This window comes from Buceros rhinoceros, unplaced genomic scaffold (genome assembly GCF_000710305.1).
Source record: "Buceros rhinoceros silvestris isolate BGI_N320 unplaced genomic scaffold, ASM71030v1 scaffold18957, whole genome shotgun sequence".
Taxonomy (NCBI): Eukaryota; Metazoa; Chordata; class Aves; order Bucerotiformes; family Bucerotidae; genus Buceros; species Buceros rhinoceros.
In genome coordinates, this window is record NW_010424189.1 from 59,688 (window position 1) to 79,653 (window position 19,966).

The following is a 19,966-nucleotide window of genomic DNA, read 5'->3' on the forward strand; positions in this document are numbered from 1 at the left end:
CAGCAGGTTGTTTTCAGGGATTCCTTTTTCGGGCACTGAGTGCTCTGGTTCTTGTCTGTATGTGCTCTTAACGAGTACGGGGACCTTCTGATCCGTGCCCACCGAAGCTCTCATCATTCTTATGGCTGGGGATAGATTTCTCTGAAACAGTTTGTGTTGATATCGTGACTTCCAACAGTACACACCTTTCTTTTTTTACCTTTTTCTTCAGGTGCAGAAACCTTACGTTTCCTGACAGGCTTCCTGAGGTCAGCATTGTATTCATATTTGTTAATGAAGCCCTCTCGGTGATTCTGCGCTCCATTCGTTCAGCCATTGACCGGACTCCTGCTCACCTGCTCAAAGAGATTATTCTAGTTGATGATAACAGTAATAATGGTACGTACTTTGGGTTCTTTTGTTTTCCTTCTTTTTTTTTTCTCTTCTTCCTACCCTGAGGTTGTATCATACATGAGAACCCTCGAGTTCTTGCTTCTGTTGGCATTCCAAATGTCTTCTGTATATTTTCTACCTTCTTCATCATACCTTCTTCTACCTTCTTCATCCATTCAGTCTTGCTGGGCTGTCTTCAAATACACATAAGTGGGGCATATTAAAAAGAGTACGTACAACTGTTTCTGTATGTTTAACTTGTCTGGTAAGCAGAATTTTGAGTGTAACAATAGGTTAGAGACCTAAGAAGTTTTACTCCTGGTACTTAAGAGGGCTTTCAAAATTTTATGCTTTCGGTGCTTTTCCTGTTTCAGTTGTATGATTGCATGTGCACACTCACGTATTCTTTTGTGTTTCTTAGACATCTCATTTAGATTTCCAGTTCTGCTCTCTTCTCCTCATTGGCAGCATATACCTTGCTGCTTTTCTACTGTATGTACTCAGATTTTTCTGTCCGTGATCTGAAGGACTGGACTTCCCATATCGGGTTGTTCAGTACTTGCCTGAGGCTATGCTGGATGTTATTTACTAGTCATATTTTCTGGCAACTTTAGCAATGAAATTTTAAAAAGCACAGGATAGTGCACTTAAAAATTTTGCTCTGCTGAGGAGTTAATTCTGAACTGCTAAAATATAAGAAGGATCTGAATTTATCCTGTTGGAGGGAAACACTGAACAAAGGGCTCCTCTTATTCTTGCCATCATTACAGCTGTTATGTGATTCCCGTAGACAGATCCTGTGACTCGCTGTTGATTATGAATGTATCTCAGATTTGTAACGAAAAGAAACTGGGAAACAAGTAAGTTCCCCACCACAGGCTGTACACTTCATCATGGCCTCTTCTGCTGACTATCTGTGAAGCAAAAAGTAAAATCCTGACATTTTAAAGTATACACAAAATGCAACAGCTTGATGGAGGCTTCTGTCAAATCTAATTCCAGTCCCAGTGAATACTACTATGTTTAGAGTTAGCCTAGGCTGACCAAGCCTTTCCTGAAACACCTACTCGGGACACAGTTGGGTAAATCGGCATGTAGGATTTATGGGTTGCTGTTCGTAGTTTATGGCACAATTTATGATGTAGCAATGCAATGAAGTAAATGAAAATTCACATGAAACAGAGCAAAGTAAAGAAAAAATCAACGTGTGGACATGCTGAGGCAAACTTTTGATGTGCTTCATTGTGTGATTTGGTCATCTGACGCCCTTGTTTGCCTTAATTTTTGTCTGCTTGCTCATGCAATACATGTCAGTTTGATAGGAAAAAAAATAAAATTGAAGTACAGCTTTGTCTGGTGGATGTGGGCTCTAGACCTTGTTTATGAAAATTCAATCCTGCATCTTTCGAACAGGTACGGTTAACGTGATGGCAGGACCTCAATGAATCTGAATGGCTATTGCTGCTGCAGGGCCTGAGGCCTCTGGACCTGGAGGAACTGGTCACAAAGCAGCCACAAAAAAGGAAAAATAATCTGGCTGGAAAAATTGGTTTCTAGAGTTCGAGTCTGATTTTCCATAATTTCCCGGCAGTTATTCCAGGGGGCACATTGCAGAGTAATGTCAGAAACATCAGCGTTTCTGAGAGCCTGTCATCACTGTGACCAGCTCACTAACAAATACGCTTTGCACTGTGCTCTGTGGGCTTATCAGAATTACTCATTTTTATTATTTCTTACCTGAAGTAGGTGAGAAATAACAGGAACCACTTGGTCTCTCAGAAAGACCTATTCAGCCACATTTTTTTGTAAGTACCAGTGCTGGTGTTGTAGGGTATCATGATTTCATGGTTGGCTGTGCCTTTTATTCTGTGCCTTTCTTACCCTCCCAGTGCCTTGATCCTTAGATTCCTGGCCCCCAACAGGAGGACGGAAATTGAGAGGTTTGTAGCCTTTAGTTTGGCTGACTGGGCTTGGTGTTACCTGTCATTCTGTACCAAATCATACCATGCAGAGTGATACGTAGTCTCCTAGAGAAATTCAACTCTCTCCAGGATTTTCTGCTACTCCTTTAACTCTTTCTCTGGCATCTCTTCCCTGCAGTCGTAGACTGGCTTCCTGCAGTCCTCTTTACCCCATAATGTCTGCTGAGGATCTGGTTATAGGCATCCGTTTGGAGAGGATGGATGTTGGGTAGGAAAGGGAGCGATTGTAAAGATGATTTATGGGCTTTCCTATTATTAGTTTAAATCCTGGAATAGGTATTTTACAATTTAGTTTTGCTTTTACAATATTCTATTTTCAATTTTTTTCTCCCTTCTTGCTTTGCCGAATTGAATCCTTTATATTTAGTGTCATTCTGTGCTTTTGTTAGTAGCTCTTTGGCTTGCAAGTATTGCTGCTTGTAAGATAAGTGGGTTACCCTGGGTTTTCCTGTAGTGTTACCTGAGGCAGCAAAAGCTCGCTTTGCGCTTGCATCTTGCTCCAGACTCTGCTTCTCACAGTGACCTGCCAGAATCCTAATTATAAGCAGTATTTTTACTCTCAAGCTTTTGCTGGGGGTGGCAACTTCTATAACTAAGATTTTTTCGTGTGATGCCACAGCCATAGATTTCACAGGCAAGAGACATCGTGCTATGGGAAGTGATTACAAAGGGAAAGTGAGAACAGAGATCAGGCAGAGTACAAATTAACACATTTCTCATTCTGAGTCTCTTGAATCTCTGTTGGATTCACATAGCATAGTCGTTTAAAATAAAAGCAGGTAGAATGACTGGCACTAGAGGAGGGCACTAGAAATTCCTGCTTCTGAGGGGAAGCGATGTACTGGTAGACTGGTACAAATTCTTGCTGTGGGCCAGATTCTGAATTTAGTAATGAACAACTGGATTCATCCCTAATTTCAGTAGATCTGTTTTAGAAAAAAGCAGTGGGAGGACTAGTTGAATTTTAAAATTCCAGAGGACTAATTTCAGAAACAATATATTCAAGTGTATTGCCAAAGTCTATACGTTTGTCTTGAACAATATAAGCTACAGTATTTTATTTCACGCACTTCAGGGTATGTAAAGCAAATTATTTATGACTTTATCTAAACCGCAGGGTAGTTTTTCAAGCTCTCAATTATGTTTCAGGAGACCTCAATTAATCTCTTAGTGAAGTTTTCCTTTTAAAATAAATGTTCCAAGTTAGGAAATTGCAAAAATACCAGTGTGTGCCATTTAAAAGCAGAAAATAGATTTAACAGGTCCCAAAATTTTAATCCTTTATTTTAATAAAGCCGATTGCATGGCTTAATGTGTCTTATTTCACCATACCAGCTTTTCCAGTGTTAGATATATTAGTATTAAAACTGAATTTAATTGAAGGATAAAAAAAGTATTTCAGTCACTGCTTGTGTACGGTGTAATGAGAACAAAAGATTTATTAAAAAACCAAACCAAATACCAGTGTTACTCATTTGGATCCCAGTCACATTGGTGTGAAATAGAGCAACTGCTCGGGTTTCGGTTGTTTTACGGTAGTTTTAAGTGCTGTCTGTCAGATCAGAATCTTGCCCATTCTCCTCAGGAGCACTGTTTGCTTTTTGGAGATAATACACTCATTAGTGTATAAGTTGGCAATAAAATAATTTATTCATTTTTGCCTTCAGAAGTAGTACAGTTGTCCAAATCTCTCGGTGCATTTCAGGAGGTTTAGCAGAGAATCCCTGCAAATTTAAAAAATTTTTAAATTTAAATTCTTTTTATTTTTTTTTTTTAACTTTAAGTGACTATGCCCATGACTGCTGGTAGTTAATTAGACCTCAGAAATGTATTTAGAAGCAGCATTGTCAGAGCTGGGGACTACTGGAATAGTGTTTTATTCACTCTGGCTTGTTGCATCCTTGCCCTCTGGGGACAGGGTGGTAACCTTGTATGCTGCTGGAGTCCTGTCTTGGCTTTTGAGTCTTTTTTCTGGCATTGAGCCCTGCTGCTTTGTGAAGCACCTCTTCAAGATTTTTAAAGATTGTTTAAAATCTCTCTAAAAAACCTCACTGTGAGCCATGATGTGTTGAGCTTCATGGGGAGGCAGTGTGCATTAGTGTGTCTAAAATACACCTATACAAAAGTTTATGTGATAGCAAATAATTATCATCCTCTGCGACATTTTTTATATTAAAGTTAATAATGTTGCAACAGAGGCTCAGATTTCATAAGGTTTCTTCCTTTCCCTTTGAATCATTACTTATGAATGCAATATTCTAACATGTTCAGTTTAATGATTCTCATTTTGTCCTGAGATTTCCACGAAAACAGCTATTGAATTGCAGTTAATATTGCTGGATATCGCAGGACGCTAATTTTATGACTTGCAGAGCTGAAGAGGATTAGCACAGAGTGGTAGAAAGTGAGTCAGATGCAGCTGTATCACCTTTGAGAGATTTGCAACATTGTCCTCAAAACATTGAATAAAGAAACATTTCAAAAAGCATCCAGAGCTTTTTATTAGAAAGCTACATTTCTTCTTTGTTTATTTTTAAGAGATATTTGGGGATTGTCTGATTTTTTTTTCCTTACAAAAGCAGTGATGAGTGAACTTTAAAAGTACTGTTGAAATGCGTGATTGATTTCATATTACAGCATAATTTGAGGATGGCTTGTATGTAGACCAGCCAATTATGAATGTTGATTTGAAAAACCTATTAATAACAATCTCCTAGGGAAAACTTTAAGACTTTCTGTCCTTCTGTTTGGCTTCTTGTTCTTCTCTTACCTGAATGCTAGCAAAATTCGAATAAAAAACCATTTAAAATCAGGGAAAAGCCAAACTTTATTCAAATCTCATGTGGTTTATGCATTGTGAAGGCTTTGCTTTATCAGCCAAGATTAATTCCCCCCATTAGTTAAAGGTCTTAATGCCGAAATCCTTATTACTGCACTGTCTTTACACAAGCAAGCTTTCATTACTGTTGGCAGAGATTGACGTGAAAGAGGGCTGTGTAATGCTAGTTAGGAATCAGATGCTAAAAAACATATTTTTGCATATAGACCGGGAAATGTGTCTCCACTGTAGAACTGAGAACAACATTAGCTGTTGTTACAAACTGAGTGTTTTACTTGTGTAGTAACATTTAGCACTGCAACTTGAATAAATGAACGTAATTCTTTGAGCATATGTTCACTGCTACGTGTTCCATGCTTATGCTAGGACTCCAGTGAGGTGTGTCGTCCCTTGTGTTCCAGCTACTGTGGATGCACCTGAAAATATGTAAGAAGAAAATAACCCGAAGCAAAACACAGTCTGCTGGCCATCTGTTTCAGCAGCCAGCAGAATGAGGAATGTTGTTCTTATTCTGAGGTGTGAGTGGAGTATGTGAACACTTTGATTCATGTCCCAGTGATGCCTGGCCATGTAACTCAAAACTCTTGTGGAAAAAATTAAGAACTACTAATGTAAATGGACTGTGAGAGTTCTAAAAGGACAGTGGGTCTTGAAGATGGCATCCTAGAGTGACTGCAGACTGTTCCTTCCTTACTACTCAGTCCTTGTGAGAATGAATTTGATTCCTGCTTTAAAGGGAAGAGGTTGTAGGGTAGGATATCAAAAGGAAGCAAGCAACAGAGCAGAAAAGAAAGGGACACTGCCAATGAAGAAGGTCATCTGTCCCAGCTATTGCTATTCCTCTTTTGCTTTGATTTATCACTCTTCACACCATTTTCTTGTCCTTCATTCCTTCTTTTTTCATCCAGGGGCAGTCTATATTCTTGGTCTTTATTCCCTCAGTCCACTTTCCTTTTCCTCATTCCACCCTGACAGTCTCCACGTTCCAGATGTTCACTTCTTCAAACCCGTTCCATACACTTCATCCTTCTTCTCGTGAGCTTGTGTCCTTCAGCTGGGGTCTCCATTTCCGGTGTTTTCAAATCCCAGGGTACCCATGCCTCTTACCTTCTCCCTGTCTCCTCCACCCCTGTATTTGCTGCTCTTGCTCTCAAACTGCACTTTTTTTACCATCTCATTATTCAGCTTGCCCTTGTCTTTAGCCACAGTAATTAAACTCCTGCCTGATCCCTCCCCCGCTGACTCTCGCAGGAATATTCTGCTCCTTCCTTTGTGGCCTACTTTTATAATTCTCCCACTTTCCTCTTTCATTTTTTTTTTTCCTCCCTGACACCTTTCAGGCATGTTTTTCCATTTTCTTTAGCTTTCATTTAAAAATAATTATATTATGTTCTCTTAGATCAACGTTTCTAACACTCCCATAACTGAATTCCGTACTGCATCAGACTCAAACATTGTCTTACATGCAGTCACACGTGGGATGGGGACAGCATCCCTTGCTGGAGGCAAGACTGATTTTCGTAGCATTGTAGTTATAGTACAAATATAATACAAATAGTACAAATAATAGTTATAGTACAAATATAGTACAAAAGCTGTTTGATAATGAGCATGCAGCTTGATTTGTTTTATAATGGCAACTGTCGCATTCTCCGTTCTTCACAGCTGATGTTGAAGGCCCTCAGCCTTTGTTTCCTAGAAGGATGGGAAATCTCTAGCGCTGTGAGGGTGAGGTGGGGCTGCAGCTGAGTGAGGTTCTTCCAGTGCATCCCGGAGAACTCACACATCTGTTGGACCATGTGCCTTTGTGGAAGTGTGTGCTCAGCAGGTGTTTGCTGTGACTTTCAGTAGAACAGTTATTTTAATCATCATAGTATAGTTCGGTCTGTGTGGTTGAAAAGCAGAATGTCCATTTGTGTGCAGGCTGAGCGATAGCATAACGTCTGCCCACATCAGGGGTCAGCAGCGGGCAGCAGAGCTTTTATTACAGTCTCCTGACATCAGAGGTTGTGTTCAGCCGTTATGTAATACTGGGAACTGAATCTTCCTAGCCAGCAGTTGTTGAAAGTTAATATATGGTCAGCTTTTATGAGGTAATTTAATTCATTCAGTTCTTACACTGCAGTGTACTAAATCCCTTTTCTACGTCAGATTCAATACAAGTCCAAGATGACAGAGCAGCCACTTTAAAAACAGCATTTTCCATACTTGCAGTTGAATGTAGGCAGCAGAGTAGAGAAAAAGGTATTTTATGCAACTACAAACTTTATCACTAGATAATTCTTCTTTTTTGTTGTAGTTTTCTAAGACAAGCCCATTGCCATTGAAATAAGCTTTAAGATTGGAATAACACTGTATCTGATTTCAGTGTGGGAGTAACTAATTTAAGTGTCATGAGTGGTATCTACATGCTGTATTTAATCCTAATGGAAGATATCACAGTGAAATATCTGAACTACATTATAGGAAATGCTGAAAAACTGGAGCTAGGAAACAAAATCCAGGGAAAGCAGTGTTACAGCTTTCTTTTTATGTTTTCTTTTTCTCATACAGCAAATGAAACTGAAAGCTCTACTGGCATTTTTTCATTGTGGTTTTGTTTCGGCTTGAATCCCAGTGTACCTTTCATACTATCCTGTAATTAACATATGCTCTGTACCCTATATATATATCAAGTAATGCAATGCACGGTGAGTACTTTCGTGTTCTTCATCCCTGCCTTTGTTCTGCCACCCCCTAATCGCACAATCCTGAGTGTGTGCACGGTCATACGTGCTCTCAGGTTACTGATCATGTCAAAGCCCAATACAGACAACACAGTGGAAATTTCTAGGTGATGGTAAATAGCTGCACATTGGCACTTTGGAATCTCTTGGAAGAGTGATTTGGGCCAACGTACAAGAAATAGCATGGCCCATGATTCAGAAACCACTTGTAGCCCACAGTGAAAGACTGCGGTCAAATTCGGTACAAACAGGCGAGTTTAAAGCTCTTGTGGTAGCAGTGAGGAAGTCGACCCACGTGCATTGGAAGTACTGTGGGCTGGAGGGATCCTGGCTGTGAGAATGGCAGCGTATAAATGCTGCCTTGGACCACTTCTTAGTACTGTCACTTTTTACATGATTTTAGCCTTAAAATTAATTGCTAGACATCTCTGAGATTAATGCTGATTTCTTAACTTAAAATGGTGATAAAATTTCCTGCTAGAGCTCATAATTTCAAACGCTTCAACTTTTTTGTGATAGAACCTGGAAATTCTTAATATGCTGAAGGGCCCAAGGCACCATAAGACATTTGCCCAAGGAAGTATTTAAGGGAGTTTGAGTGTATCACAAAGTTAAGAAAATCAGTTAGGAAAAATACATGAATAAATTACAGACTATTCTATGTTGATCCAATAGATATACACAAAGGCACATGAATAGGCATTGCTAGACGTTTTAAAGACATTGTGGAAACTACCCTAAGTCTGAAGTTCAAGTCTAGAACATTTTATCAAAGAATGTTTGACTTCTTGTTGTGAACAAAACAAAAAACAAACAAACGAAAATCAGTTCATGTTGACTCTCTTTCAGCATACTTTTTCTGTAGATAGTGTGTTGGATGGCCGTATTTTAAATTACTTGACTTGTTCACTGTTAGTAACTGGTGGGGCTGTTGCTCAAATGGTGTTCTTTCCTTTTGCACTGGAAAAGTTAACATGTTTTAAGTAGTATGCTTCAGGTAGCAGCCTGGGAAGCTTTTGGGAAGGCTCCATTTAAAACTTTATAGGAACTCTCAGGAAACTAGACATAAAAGCAAGTATTTCCATTTGTAATGATGGAATTAACATGAGAAAAATGAAGGCTTAGAGGTTAGGCTGTGAGAGAGTGAAAATTTCTGCTTGCTTTTCCTCACCCAGTTTATTTGTACAAGTTGTTTTGTTTTTCTTGGGCCTCCATAACCAGAGTCTTTGTTAACACCACTGTAGCAACTTGCTGTGATACTGGGCACCCAACCTCTGCCATTGGGGACCATTTTATACACGTTTCTAATATAGAAGATGCAAAAATGGCACTTTATTGTGTAATGACACAGGGCTATATAGTTCCCCAAGAAGCCTCGCCCATCGTGGGTGGGTACTGCCTTACTGCTACGTAAGCACGTAATCTTCCGACCGCCCACACTGCCCCCAAGTGTTCTGCAACACACCACTTACTGGAATTCTGGGTAGAGAGAAATATAGATGCAAGTCCATACAGAAGGAAATACAGATTATGTACTAAAAGCTCACCCTTCGTGTTCTTTATGACCTTCACAGATGTCTGTTAGTTTTTTGAGTGAGTTCTGCAACCTACTTCCTGCAGGACAGGGCAAATCTTGCTGCTGCTAGTCTTGTGGGCGACGGCTTCTGACGGGAGCTGTGTTCCCCCCTGGCCTCCTGCCACATCTCTATGGCATTTTGTAATGGAATTTGTGAATAAACTGGTGATTTTTTTTTTCTTTAATATTAGCTTCCCTTGAAGCATAATCTGAGAGGAGTGGTAGATGCTCCAAAGCTTTCTCACAGATGTTTTTGATGCCAACTCAAAGGACAATTTGCCTTTCATTACATTTAACAGGGTTTGTCTGCTCTGCAGTGTAAACTCTCCAATAAATGATTTAGAATCATGATGAATGCTAAATAATATGGCAGCATGAATCACTGTTGTTTTCATTTGGTGGTAGATAACATCTTGATGGAAATGCTAAGCGCTCTCAGTTCTCTCAAGATAGCTTACTGTCGGCTGCTGCCTTGTTCCTTTGCTCCTAACTGACACGCTCTGTTGGCCCGATGCCTATCTAATCATTGCTCAGCGTTTCAAAAGCTGCCATCTTCTATTTGAGGCAATCTTTTCAAGCAGTACAAATACCAACAGATTTGGATACAGTAGAAATAATTGGAAAAATGAACTTAAAACCCCCCCACAAAAACAAGAAAATGAGATGCAAACAGCATTAATGTTTTATAAAGCTGAAAAAATAACATATACCTAATTGAATTATGGTGAAGTTTTAGGAAGCTTAAAGGTACTTCTATGGCTAAATACATGGTCTATCAGTTTTACATGCTGTGGACTGATTGTTCCTCCTGACCTGTTGCCCCTAATCTCAATCCTTGCTCATGTGCACAAGGTGGAAAGAGAACAACAAGGTCTTTGAAAATGGAAAACAAGTTGACAACTCCTGTGCCAGCACAAAAACAATGATTTCTATTTTTTATTACCATGAACAAGTGCTATGTCAGTACCTGAAAAATGTACTTTACATCCACCTGTCAGATAGGTGACTATGTCTCCCTGCCTTGTATAGTAGTACTGTATGAGCAACAAGTTTAAAACGTTTCCCTGTAGCCTGCTGCTTATATTAAATGTCTAGGATTGCTTTCTGGTGATATTTCTGACCTTGAAACTTCTTTGTGCCTTTGACAATGAGTTTTGAACTTGCAAGTGAAACTGTGTAGCACCGGGTCTGTTGTTATGTTCTCTCATCAGATATCTCTCAGTTTCCAAAGGAATGCTTCATCGCTTTACCCATTTCTCACACATACAAATAGATAAACCTTAAGGAATACTGTGGCAAAATTTGCGTGACTGTGCGTTTGGTTCGTATCTCACATGCAGGGTTTTATGTACTGAGACTAGCCCTGCTGTAAGACAAGACACATTCCACAAATAGCATTAATCTCTATTGATGCTGTTTGTGCTGCACAGCGTTGTATAGAAGGGCAAGAACTGAATGCAGATGTGCCATGACAACTTCTGAAGTGCCTCATGTCCAAGATGGATTCTTGCTGGTGTTTATTTTCCCTTTTTATGGAAGAGCTTTTCTTATCTGTTGCTTATGTCTGCACTACACCTTTACCAAATGTCTAAAGCTTTTGGGGTTTGTTTTTAGTTTAAGGGCTGATCTTGAAAGGTGTTGACTGCCTCCTAGGACTTCTTTTTTCATTAGTAGGTTGCGTTCTACAGTGTGACATAGAAAAATATTATCCCTAAAGGCATATGATTAGTCCAGAGAGTCTTACCATGAAATGAAGGAAATCCAGTCCTTTAGTGATGTTAGGTCAGTACAGAAGCTCACATTTCCCAACTCCTCAAATTAGAAATGGTTCATCATTAAAAGAAAGAGTTGTCTTCCCAAATGGATGTAAGTGGAACCTCTGTGATCCTGTCAGTTCCTATCAGAAGTTTCAGCTCCTTGGAGCTCTCATCTGAGGGACTGGCCTACAGAGGCTACCAGGAAGATGAATGCAAAGCTAAGGCTCAGTCACTTTCAGACCTGTGTAGTTCTGGCTGCGTGTTCGGTATAGGTTAGCTGTCCCCAATATTAGTTCCTCTTAGCATTGGTTTAATAAGGCACAAATGTTAGGAAATTAGGGGTCTTTAAAAATATCTAAAAAGAAGAAACGCAGCGGAGATTAGTTATTAAAATGGTTTGTTAAACTACCCTTCATTTTATGACTCTAAACCAGAAACACTGAAAGAGATGATGTAGTTACTGTAAAATGTAAAAAGGGGTCTAAGCAGCTTTCCATATAATGGAAATTGCCCTAGAAAAGTACGCCTCTTGCATCAGAATATATCAAACCGAGTTTAATCAACTGTGGATTACTGCACAATAGCTCAAGCAACTTTGGGTCAGGAAAAAGAAAGATAGAGGAATTATTTAATAGAACTGTAAAAGGAGATGTATGTTCAATAGTTCATCTGACTTCCTGGGACTGGATTATCAAAGTTATCAAAGTAACGTGAACACTAGCAGTGTGTGATTTCTCTCTCACACAGGGTCTTTCTGAGACTTAGCCCTGATATATGACAAAACACGTTGCACAAATTGCATTAACTGTCATGCTGCTACAGAGTGTGTTACACGCCCTTGGTTTAGAGGTCATATAGGGTATTTTCTTGAAACATGCAAAGGTCTTTGGGTGAAGTATCCTCTGCCACACTGCTGCTCTGGCTGGCTTTTCCTCTTTTTATTAGAGCAGTAATGGGGTGATTCATTTAATCCAGAACAATAATCACTTCGCTTATACTAGATATAGCCTGAGTTAGCAAATATGTATGCCAGAGATGGATTTTATTTCAAATAAATTTCAGTCCACACTCGGAAACTCTTTAATTGCAGCAGTTTACTTTGGTTATCAGAGCCAAGTTTTCTGCTGGCTTTACTTCCCCTACCTGTCCATCTCCAGTTGAACTAAGTGGATTTCGGATTCTGTCGACTTTTAAAGGTTCCTATCACTGCATTTCTGCCTGTGCTATATGTACCCATTACAAGGTAAATACCTGTGATTTATATAACTGGCTGTGATAGGGGAAAAGTGTTTTCTCTGCTTTTGTATCATATTTTTGAACTTTGATACCACTTTCAGTATCAAGTAGTTACCTGTTTGGTAGTTTCCTGACTAAAAAAGGCCCGTAAAAACATCAGTAAGTATAAAAGAAATATGTTCCTATTTTTAAGAGCTTCTTCAGAAATGAAAGGGCATTCTTTATGAGTTTTGCATAATTATTTTTGAAATTGAGGGGTAAACTCTGCCTGCATTATCCTATTAACAGCAGAACCCTCGTTGACATAAGCTTCAGCCCAGGGGCTCAGTAGCATCCCAAAAGGGCTTGACTAGTGACAGCTGAGAAATATACAAATTATAGAGAGAAAATAGCCAGTTTTGAAGGGAGTACTGAACGGATTCAGCCTGGCACTCAATTTCTAAAAATTCCACTATGGTACTGTACATTAATCCTGAGAGTACCTACATAGCTGCCTGGTAGTTCTGTGGTTCTTTGGTAGTGTGTGGTACCACCTACTCTCTCTCTGGTATTCTTTTGGAAAAAATTAGTCAGATTTCTCTGTAAATATTCTGAAACATACTTTAATACAATTCCGATTGTATTTTTTGTATTTGTATTTTTAATACAAATCTGATTCCCCAGGAGACAAAAATGTACGTTATTTCTGTGGGTGAACTGCCTAGTGAGTGAAGTGCACACACAGGAGTATGCAGGATGTGCCTCCAAAGCAGGAGGACCAGGAGTTGTAGGGGGATGGATCTACACCACGCACCCTGCTGGGAATAGGTGACCCTTCCCAGGGCAGGGAGCAGTGATGATAGATAACTGCTATGGCCAGGCAGGATATTCCTTCCTTTCTCCCGAAGAAATAAATGTCTCTCCAATGTGTGCCAAATCACAGCTCTGCTGAAGAAGGCTTGAGGACTTACACTGCTTGCTCAGGTTTGTCCCTGGAGTCAGGTTCTGGGCTCCTCAGTGTGTTTATTCGGCATTTCTGTCAGTAAACTCTTTGCTCTTGTGCTGTTCCTGGCACAGATGCAAAAATCGGAACGAGTCTGCTCAAGACAGTCTCACTTAAAATTTAGTCCCCTTTTGAAAAGTGTGTAACCCTTTAAACTGTCCTGAACACTGTCTGAACATGGACTGAACACTGTCTCTCCCTGATCATAAAGCCTAATTAATTGCTCACAGCCAGTTGCCTACATTTGTAATAGATTGTAAGCCTGATTTATTTGTGCGATTTGTATTATTTTGTAAGATATCACAAGGAAACAGTGAAGTACTCCTTTAGTTAAGGTGCTGTTTAGCAGTTAGACTCATGATGTTTCCCACCCTCCAGAATACCGTTACATTCAGTCCAAATATTTACATCATATGGTACCATAAGACAGTAATAGCAGCATCAATGTCTTGGCTTGCATAAGCACAGTGCTAGTTAACCACAGATTTGGTATACACATGAAAAAAAATCCAAGGCACTGTAGGTGACAACTGCCTGGAATATTTACCAGGCAGCCTACAGATACTTGTCACCCTATTCTTTTTAACATAATTGAGAGTAATTGAAATAACCAGATTATTTTTTATCTGAAAGGGAAATCAATGCACAAAACAGCCGTAGACTTCTTGTCTGAGGTGATAGATCAGTTTGATTCTTAGATTAAAAGATTGTGATTTTTTTTTTTTTAATAGGCTGTAAAATTCCTTAACCTGAATCAGTTATGTCTGCAGTGTGATTTGATGTATTTAATTTTTTTCTGGTTTAACTACTAAGTCTTAAATTATTTTTTCCTCCTGTTTTTATTGAAATTGATAGCTTTATATCTTAACACCTTCCTTGTGTGTTCCCTCCAGTTTAGTATTTGGAGTGTTTTTCTCAAACTAGGTCTTTGCTTTTGTTTTTTTTTTGGTTGTGTTCAAGCGATTTGGCAGTGAGCAAATTTGGACAGTGTTTCTGTGTTCTGTATAAAAGCTGGTTTTTAAACGTTACTGATGACTGTGTAGTGTTCAGAGACAGCTATCTGTCTTGCCAAATTGTTAAAGCTATCATTCCCCCACAGGCTGCTGGTGTGACTATTCAGTACTGCTCGTGGGAGGGTACTGCGTTTTCCAGTGAGCTTCTGTTCGAAAAAAGATCTTCCAGCTTGGCGATGGGAGATACTGCTATCTGTCATTCCATTTCCCCTGTCAAAGGGTGATCCTGAGTACCAGCTGTAAAAGCAAATTTGCTGCAATGAATTTCCCATCCGAAATATGTTAATATTTATGAATGTTCAAAAGGGCTTGTTACTGGGGAGTTCCTCTCGGTCTTCAGTTTTATGAGGGAAAATATTCTTGTCAGTGAAGAGTTGCGGAAAGAGTTTTAGATCTTTTATTGCAGTTCTTTTGTTATATGGCTCATGGTTCTGTAAGTAGTTATTTTGAAACAAGTTACTGTTATGATTTCAAAGACAAATACCTAGATTTAATCACCATGATTTTTAACTGTGCCAGACAACAGACTAACGCATAATGGTAAAATATTTTGTCTTTACTGTATGCTTCATTTCATCCATCTATAAAGAGCTTGGGACAATATTTGCTGAGTAAACCTAAAAAGAGATGAGACAAGCTTCTGTAAGGATTGATTGAAACATAGTTCCCTTTGTGTTAGGACAACAAGAAGGACTAGATGATCTCTCAAAGTCCTTTCAGTGTTGCAGTCTGTGATTCTCCATTTGTCAAACTGTTTTTTGGTCTTTAAATGGAAAAGCTCAAAGGTGCAATATATAAACTCTCAGTGATGAGTCAGCATGTGGATTTTCAGGGCAGGGATTTCATATTCAAAGAAACCTGTTATAGTCTCTGACCATCATAGAACTATTTCAGGAGCTGTTCTTCATGTTGAAGGGAAGGTGTAAAAGTTGCAACCAGTCATAGAAAGTCCTGTCTGTGTTTGGTGGATTTATTTTTATTCTACTATAAATTTTTTCTGACCTCAAAAATTTGTGAGGCTTAGACAAATATGGGAAAATTAGATCATCTGAAAGCCCTTAAGAGTTCTGTGAATGTTCCGGTGCCAATGGGCAGAACTAGAGATATCTTTAGTATCCTATGTTGTAATATTCAACGGAGTTGACTGTGTCCACACTACCAAATTTTTTTTGAGACGTGCTTTTAAATAAAGATCATTGTATAGGAAAGAAAAACAATCAGTCAATCCATTTGGATTGTATATGGAGCACATATGTGGAAATGTACACAGCATGTTCTTTACATAACATCCTATGGTGCATAAAATCACCATATTCCTTTGCATTAATGTTTTCTCATTTACCATCTCCAAAGAAGTAATTGCGAAGCTCAATTTCTTTAGCAAACTGTTGCTGTTGAAAGACTGGTGACACAGAACAACTTCATCTTGGTTTGTATTTATTAACTGACGTATATAGTTTTAAAGTGGAAGGGTTTTATAATCTCACCTAGTCACTGAAACGCAGTTTCAATAATATTGGTGAATAATATTGGTGAAACAGACCCACTCCCATTATCACACTACTGGTGAACCTGTTCATTGAGCTGAAAGCTGTAGTGTTTAGTCTCTGTGCAGATATATGAAAATCAGGAAATTTCTATTGAATCACCTAAACATGGGCTTAGGAGTCAACCTTCAGATACCTGTTTCTAAGACACAACCCTACAGCCTCAGAAACGTTCACTTAGTATCTTGGGAAGGTTTTACATTGTCTATGAAATTGAAAATACAATATTATTATTATCAGGATTGGTGACATTATGACTGGATGTCGCAAGCTCACAGAAGTGTTCAAGGGCTAAATCATATACATCCGAATTCTTTTATTGTTCTCAGCCTACCTACTCAATGTTGTCGTTTGTTCAATGGCTGCTTTTTTATTTTATCAGAAGATCGGTGTGCATCAAAAGAAATGAATGCGTTCTTTGCAAGGCAGATGTGAACTCCATCACAGAGTCACAGGATGGTTGAGGTAGGAAGCAACTTCTGAAGATCATCCAGTCCCATCCCTCTGCTCAAAGCTGGGTCAGATAGAGCAAGACCTGTGCCCAAGACCATGTACAGTTAGGATTTAAAAATCTCCCAACATCAGTAATATCTTTGTAACACTAGTAAAAAAGATTTAAAGTGACTGGAAAATTTAGCCAGAAATACAAAATTAAAACATAAAAAAATTTGACTGCATTTTTGTATGCAGACATAACCTCTTTTGATCCACGAGCCCAGCTGAGCCTTACTGACTGTATTTGCTTGATTCAGGCACTGGATAGTTATCTCCAAAGCTGCTCTCGTCATCTTAATTCACAGACGTATTTCTGATGGCCAGATGCTAAGGAGTTGTAGAAGAGCCTTCTCTTCAACGATTAAAGGCACAGAGCTTCAGAGCAATGTCTCGTATGACTAAAATGTTGTTATTAAGAATACAGATTCAAAGAGAATGGTTAGTTGTGTTTTAAGAATAGCATACCAGCATGAAAAAATAAAATGAAACTGCCTTTGTCAGGGAAATGGACCTGAGACAGCTGTGCATGAACCATCTCAGGTGGCTTTATGCCTCAGGGACTGGGTAAGTAAAGTCAGCCCGAAGGGTGTGCCCAGCCACAAGCATGACTGCGGTCGGTCACTCCTCGGCTGGGCAGCTGTAATGTCAGATAGACAGAGTTGGCATCTAAGGAAACGGTCACTAATTCAGAGCACTGCAGGCTGTTTCTTCAGCCACGGAACTATGTTAGTTATACTGTGCATAGCAGCCCCTCTCATGCTCTGCATGAGCTTTTTTAACAATTTGAAGTGTCTCTTAAGTATCAGCCTTTATCGGGAAGGTGTGTTGCGTGGCCCGGGTCCAGGATAGCTGAATACTTGTTCAGCGTTCTAGGCAGAAGACAATAGCTTACAGGTCCTTTCCTCTGGCATTACAGAGGAAGGTTAGAGCTCTCTGCCAGAGCTCTAACACGTCTGGCTGGAATACAATCTTCCGGGGGAAATGCAGTCAAAACCTCTAGGGTGGACATCCCTGTGAGCTACTGCTATTACAGATGTTACTGTTCTCTCATGCTAGAAAGACCATTTCTTCATCATTAACAAACATAAACATCTAGAATCTCTCCTCCCAATCCTGTAGTGTAGGCTCAGTCTTGCTAGTGAATCAGTCAAGCTGCTCCCAGAGCTGGAGGCAGTACATCTGCACAGTGCTCCATATGCAGACGTCGCAATTCATTAGTGCCGGCTCCGGTGGCTGTGTGCGCTCGGAACTGCACAGCGTAGCTGTGTCCTTGGATGCCGTGGTGCCCTCTCCTTACGGCGTAATGGTAAATCCCCATCGTGTATGCTTGGTAACGCTCTGCTAGTGGATAGCTTAGGCTTTCAAACAGAGGTTCTAATGGTGATTGGTCGTGCAGTAGTGACATACAAAGTATTTACGAAGGGAATGAAATGACTGTGTTTTAGTGAGAGAATAGTGAAGAACCTTTAAGAGGTGTGCCCTGGTACTGCTGCTGGTTTTGTTCAGTACAGTGTAAATAAAACCAAAGGGATCAGTGAGTTCCAAAACTAAGTATGAAGGGTGGAGAAAAGTAAGCATTGTTTGCTAAGTGTAGATGTTACGTGTGGGTACAGACAAGAGGAAACAGAGATGTAGCTCATCCAGCTTTTCATAAATTTTAGTTATGTTTGATGCCAGCTAATTTCAGAGAGATTTGCGAGTGCTAGCTTCTATCAGATATCAGGTCCATTTCACATCATTAGGGGAGGACCGTCTTGATGAGGGCCAAAGGACAGGGAGGACTAGTTTATTAGGTAATGGTCACATGGAAGCAGTGGTGGCATGGGTTAGTATTGGAAGACTACAGAAAACAGTTTTGTTTTGAGATGAGGAGGAAAAGTTTATGTCAGTGGAGTATTTCAGAACCCGCCAGCTATGTTCAGGGTGGCTGATGACAAGGTAGCAACAGCTCATTTCCAAACTATAACCAACCTACTTCTGTGGCTTCTGGCATGCGCCAGTGCCTTTCCAAAAGCCGCGTGCGTGACCATCTTCCCCAGGAATATGCTTTCCCAATGCTTGTCCTGACATCCTTTTGTTTAAGAGTTGTATGTATCTGGAGATAACCTGTGCCAAGGTCCCTAATTAATGACTTTAGATTGAACTGTGAAGTGCTTTGACTAGAATCGCCACCCCCTCTGTTTGTTAAGACACAACTCATACGTTCTTTGTTTATCTACCTGAGGGGATTAAACAAAGCATGTACAAGACAAATGAATCTTTATTAGGATTTGATACAAAACCCCTTTTCTGAAGCACGATTCCAGCATAGCAATTTTAATTAGTTCTTACAAATGCTTCCAATTAACACCGACAGTGTTTACTTTTTAGTGACAGAGATTTCGCTTACATAGGAAATAAAAAAGGAACTCTGACATAAGTTTTCACATGCAGCTTAGCAAAAAATCTGAGAGTAACTTCTTGCGGGTCTTTTTGTGTTTCAGAAGGCTATTTGCTTTTGCTGTGGAGTAGGTTTGAATTTTTGTATTCTTCTGGATGGTCTGACAGAGAGAAAATATCTGCCATGTTTTCCAAAGAGATGTTAGGAAACCTACTAGCTCACTGTGTTTTGTTTTTATCGCCCTGATTTGTGTGGTGAAAGACGGGAAAATTGACTAGTCTCTGGTTTGTAGTGTTTGAACTGTGACCTCTTCTTGTTTACCTCTTCAAGCATTTTATTTTTCTACATTTATGGCATTTACTGGAATTTCTTGTTTTCCTGATTTGAGTTCCCTAATTGGAGTTGCAGCATGTGGTTCAGGTTCTTTGTGTGAGCTGTAAATGTAGCTCTGCCAGTTCCTTTGACAACAGCTTTGGAAATATCTCTTCTGAGGAGTGTATAAACTTCTTCAGTGGAAATACTGTGCCGAATGCAAGTCGCCGAGGACTGTGTAAAGTTGGGTCACTTTGCTATCCAAAGGCAAATATTTGCATGGTGATAAATTAGACATAACCATTCCCTAACTTCAGTAAGCAGATGTGTTATTCTATAGACCTTTTTATAGATACAGTGCTTTTTAGATTGAAGTAGCAGCTAGCCATTGCTAGCAGGACAGTGAACATCAAGACAGCATCTCCTTTGCTTTGATCAGGTGAAACGTAACCTGCTGGTTCATGTCGTGGGTTAGGTGACAGTCTTGGGATCGACGCAGAGTCCAAAATGTCCATGCTATCTCTTAATCCATCTTGCCTTCGCCCGTTGTGGCACAGTGGCTGTAATTGTAATCTGCAGTGCTGGTGACAGAGAGTGAGAACTTGGAAAAGCGCGTACGGCAGGCTGGCTGTGTGACGTTCATGTGCATTTATTAGTCTGACTCACAAAACATCACAAAGTTTTGTGTTAACTTGCAGTTTGTTTAGGCAGCTTAACTCTTTCCCACATAGGAAGCACAGCCGTGTTTG

General features: G+C 39.7%; 1 protein-coding gene across 1 annotated transcript in view; it reads left to right on the plus strand.

The window, feature by feature from the left end:
* Window positions 1-19,966, plus strand: part of GALNT18 (polypeptide N-acetylgalactosaminyltransferase 18) — a gene marked incomplete at its 3' end in the record, with an annotated part of 46,853 nt that overhangs the window by 13,249 nt on the left and 13,638 nt on the right. The window contains exon 5 of the mRNA XM_010140705.1: window positions 212-378. Within this exon, the coding sequence (XP_010139007.1) occupies window positions 212-378 (167 nt within the window). The remainder of the gene's footprint in view (window positions 1-211; window positions 379-19,966) is intronic.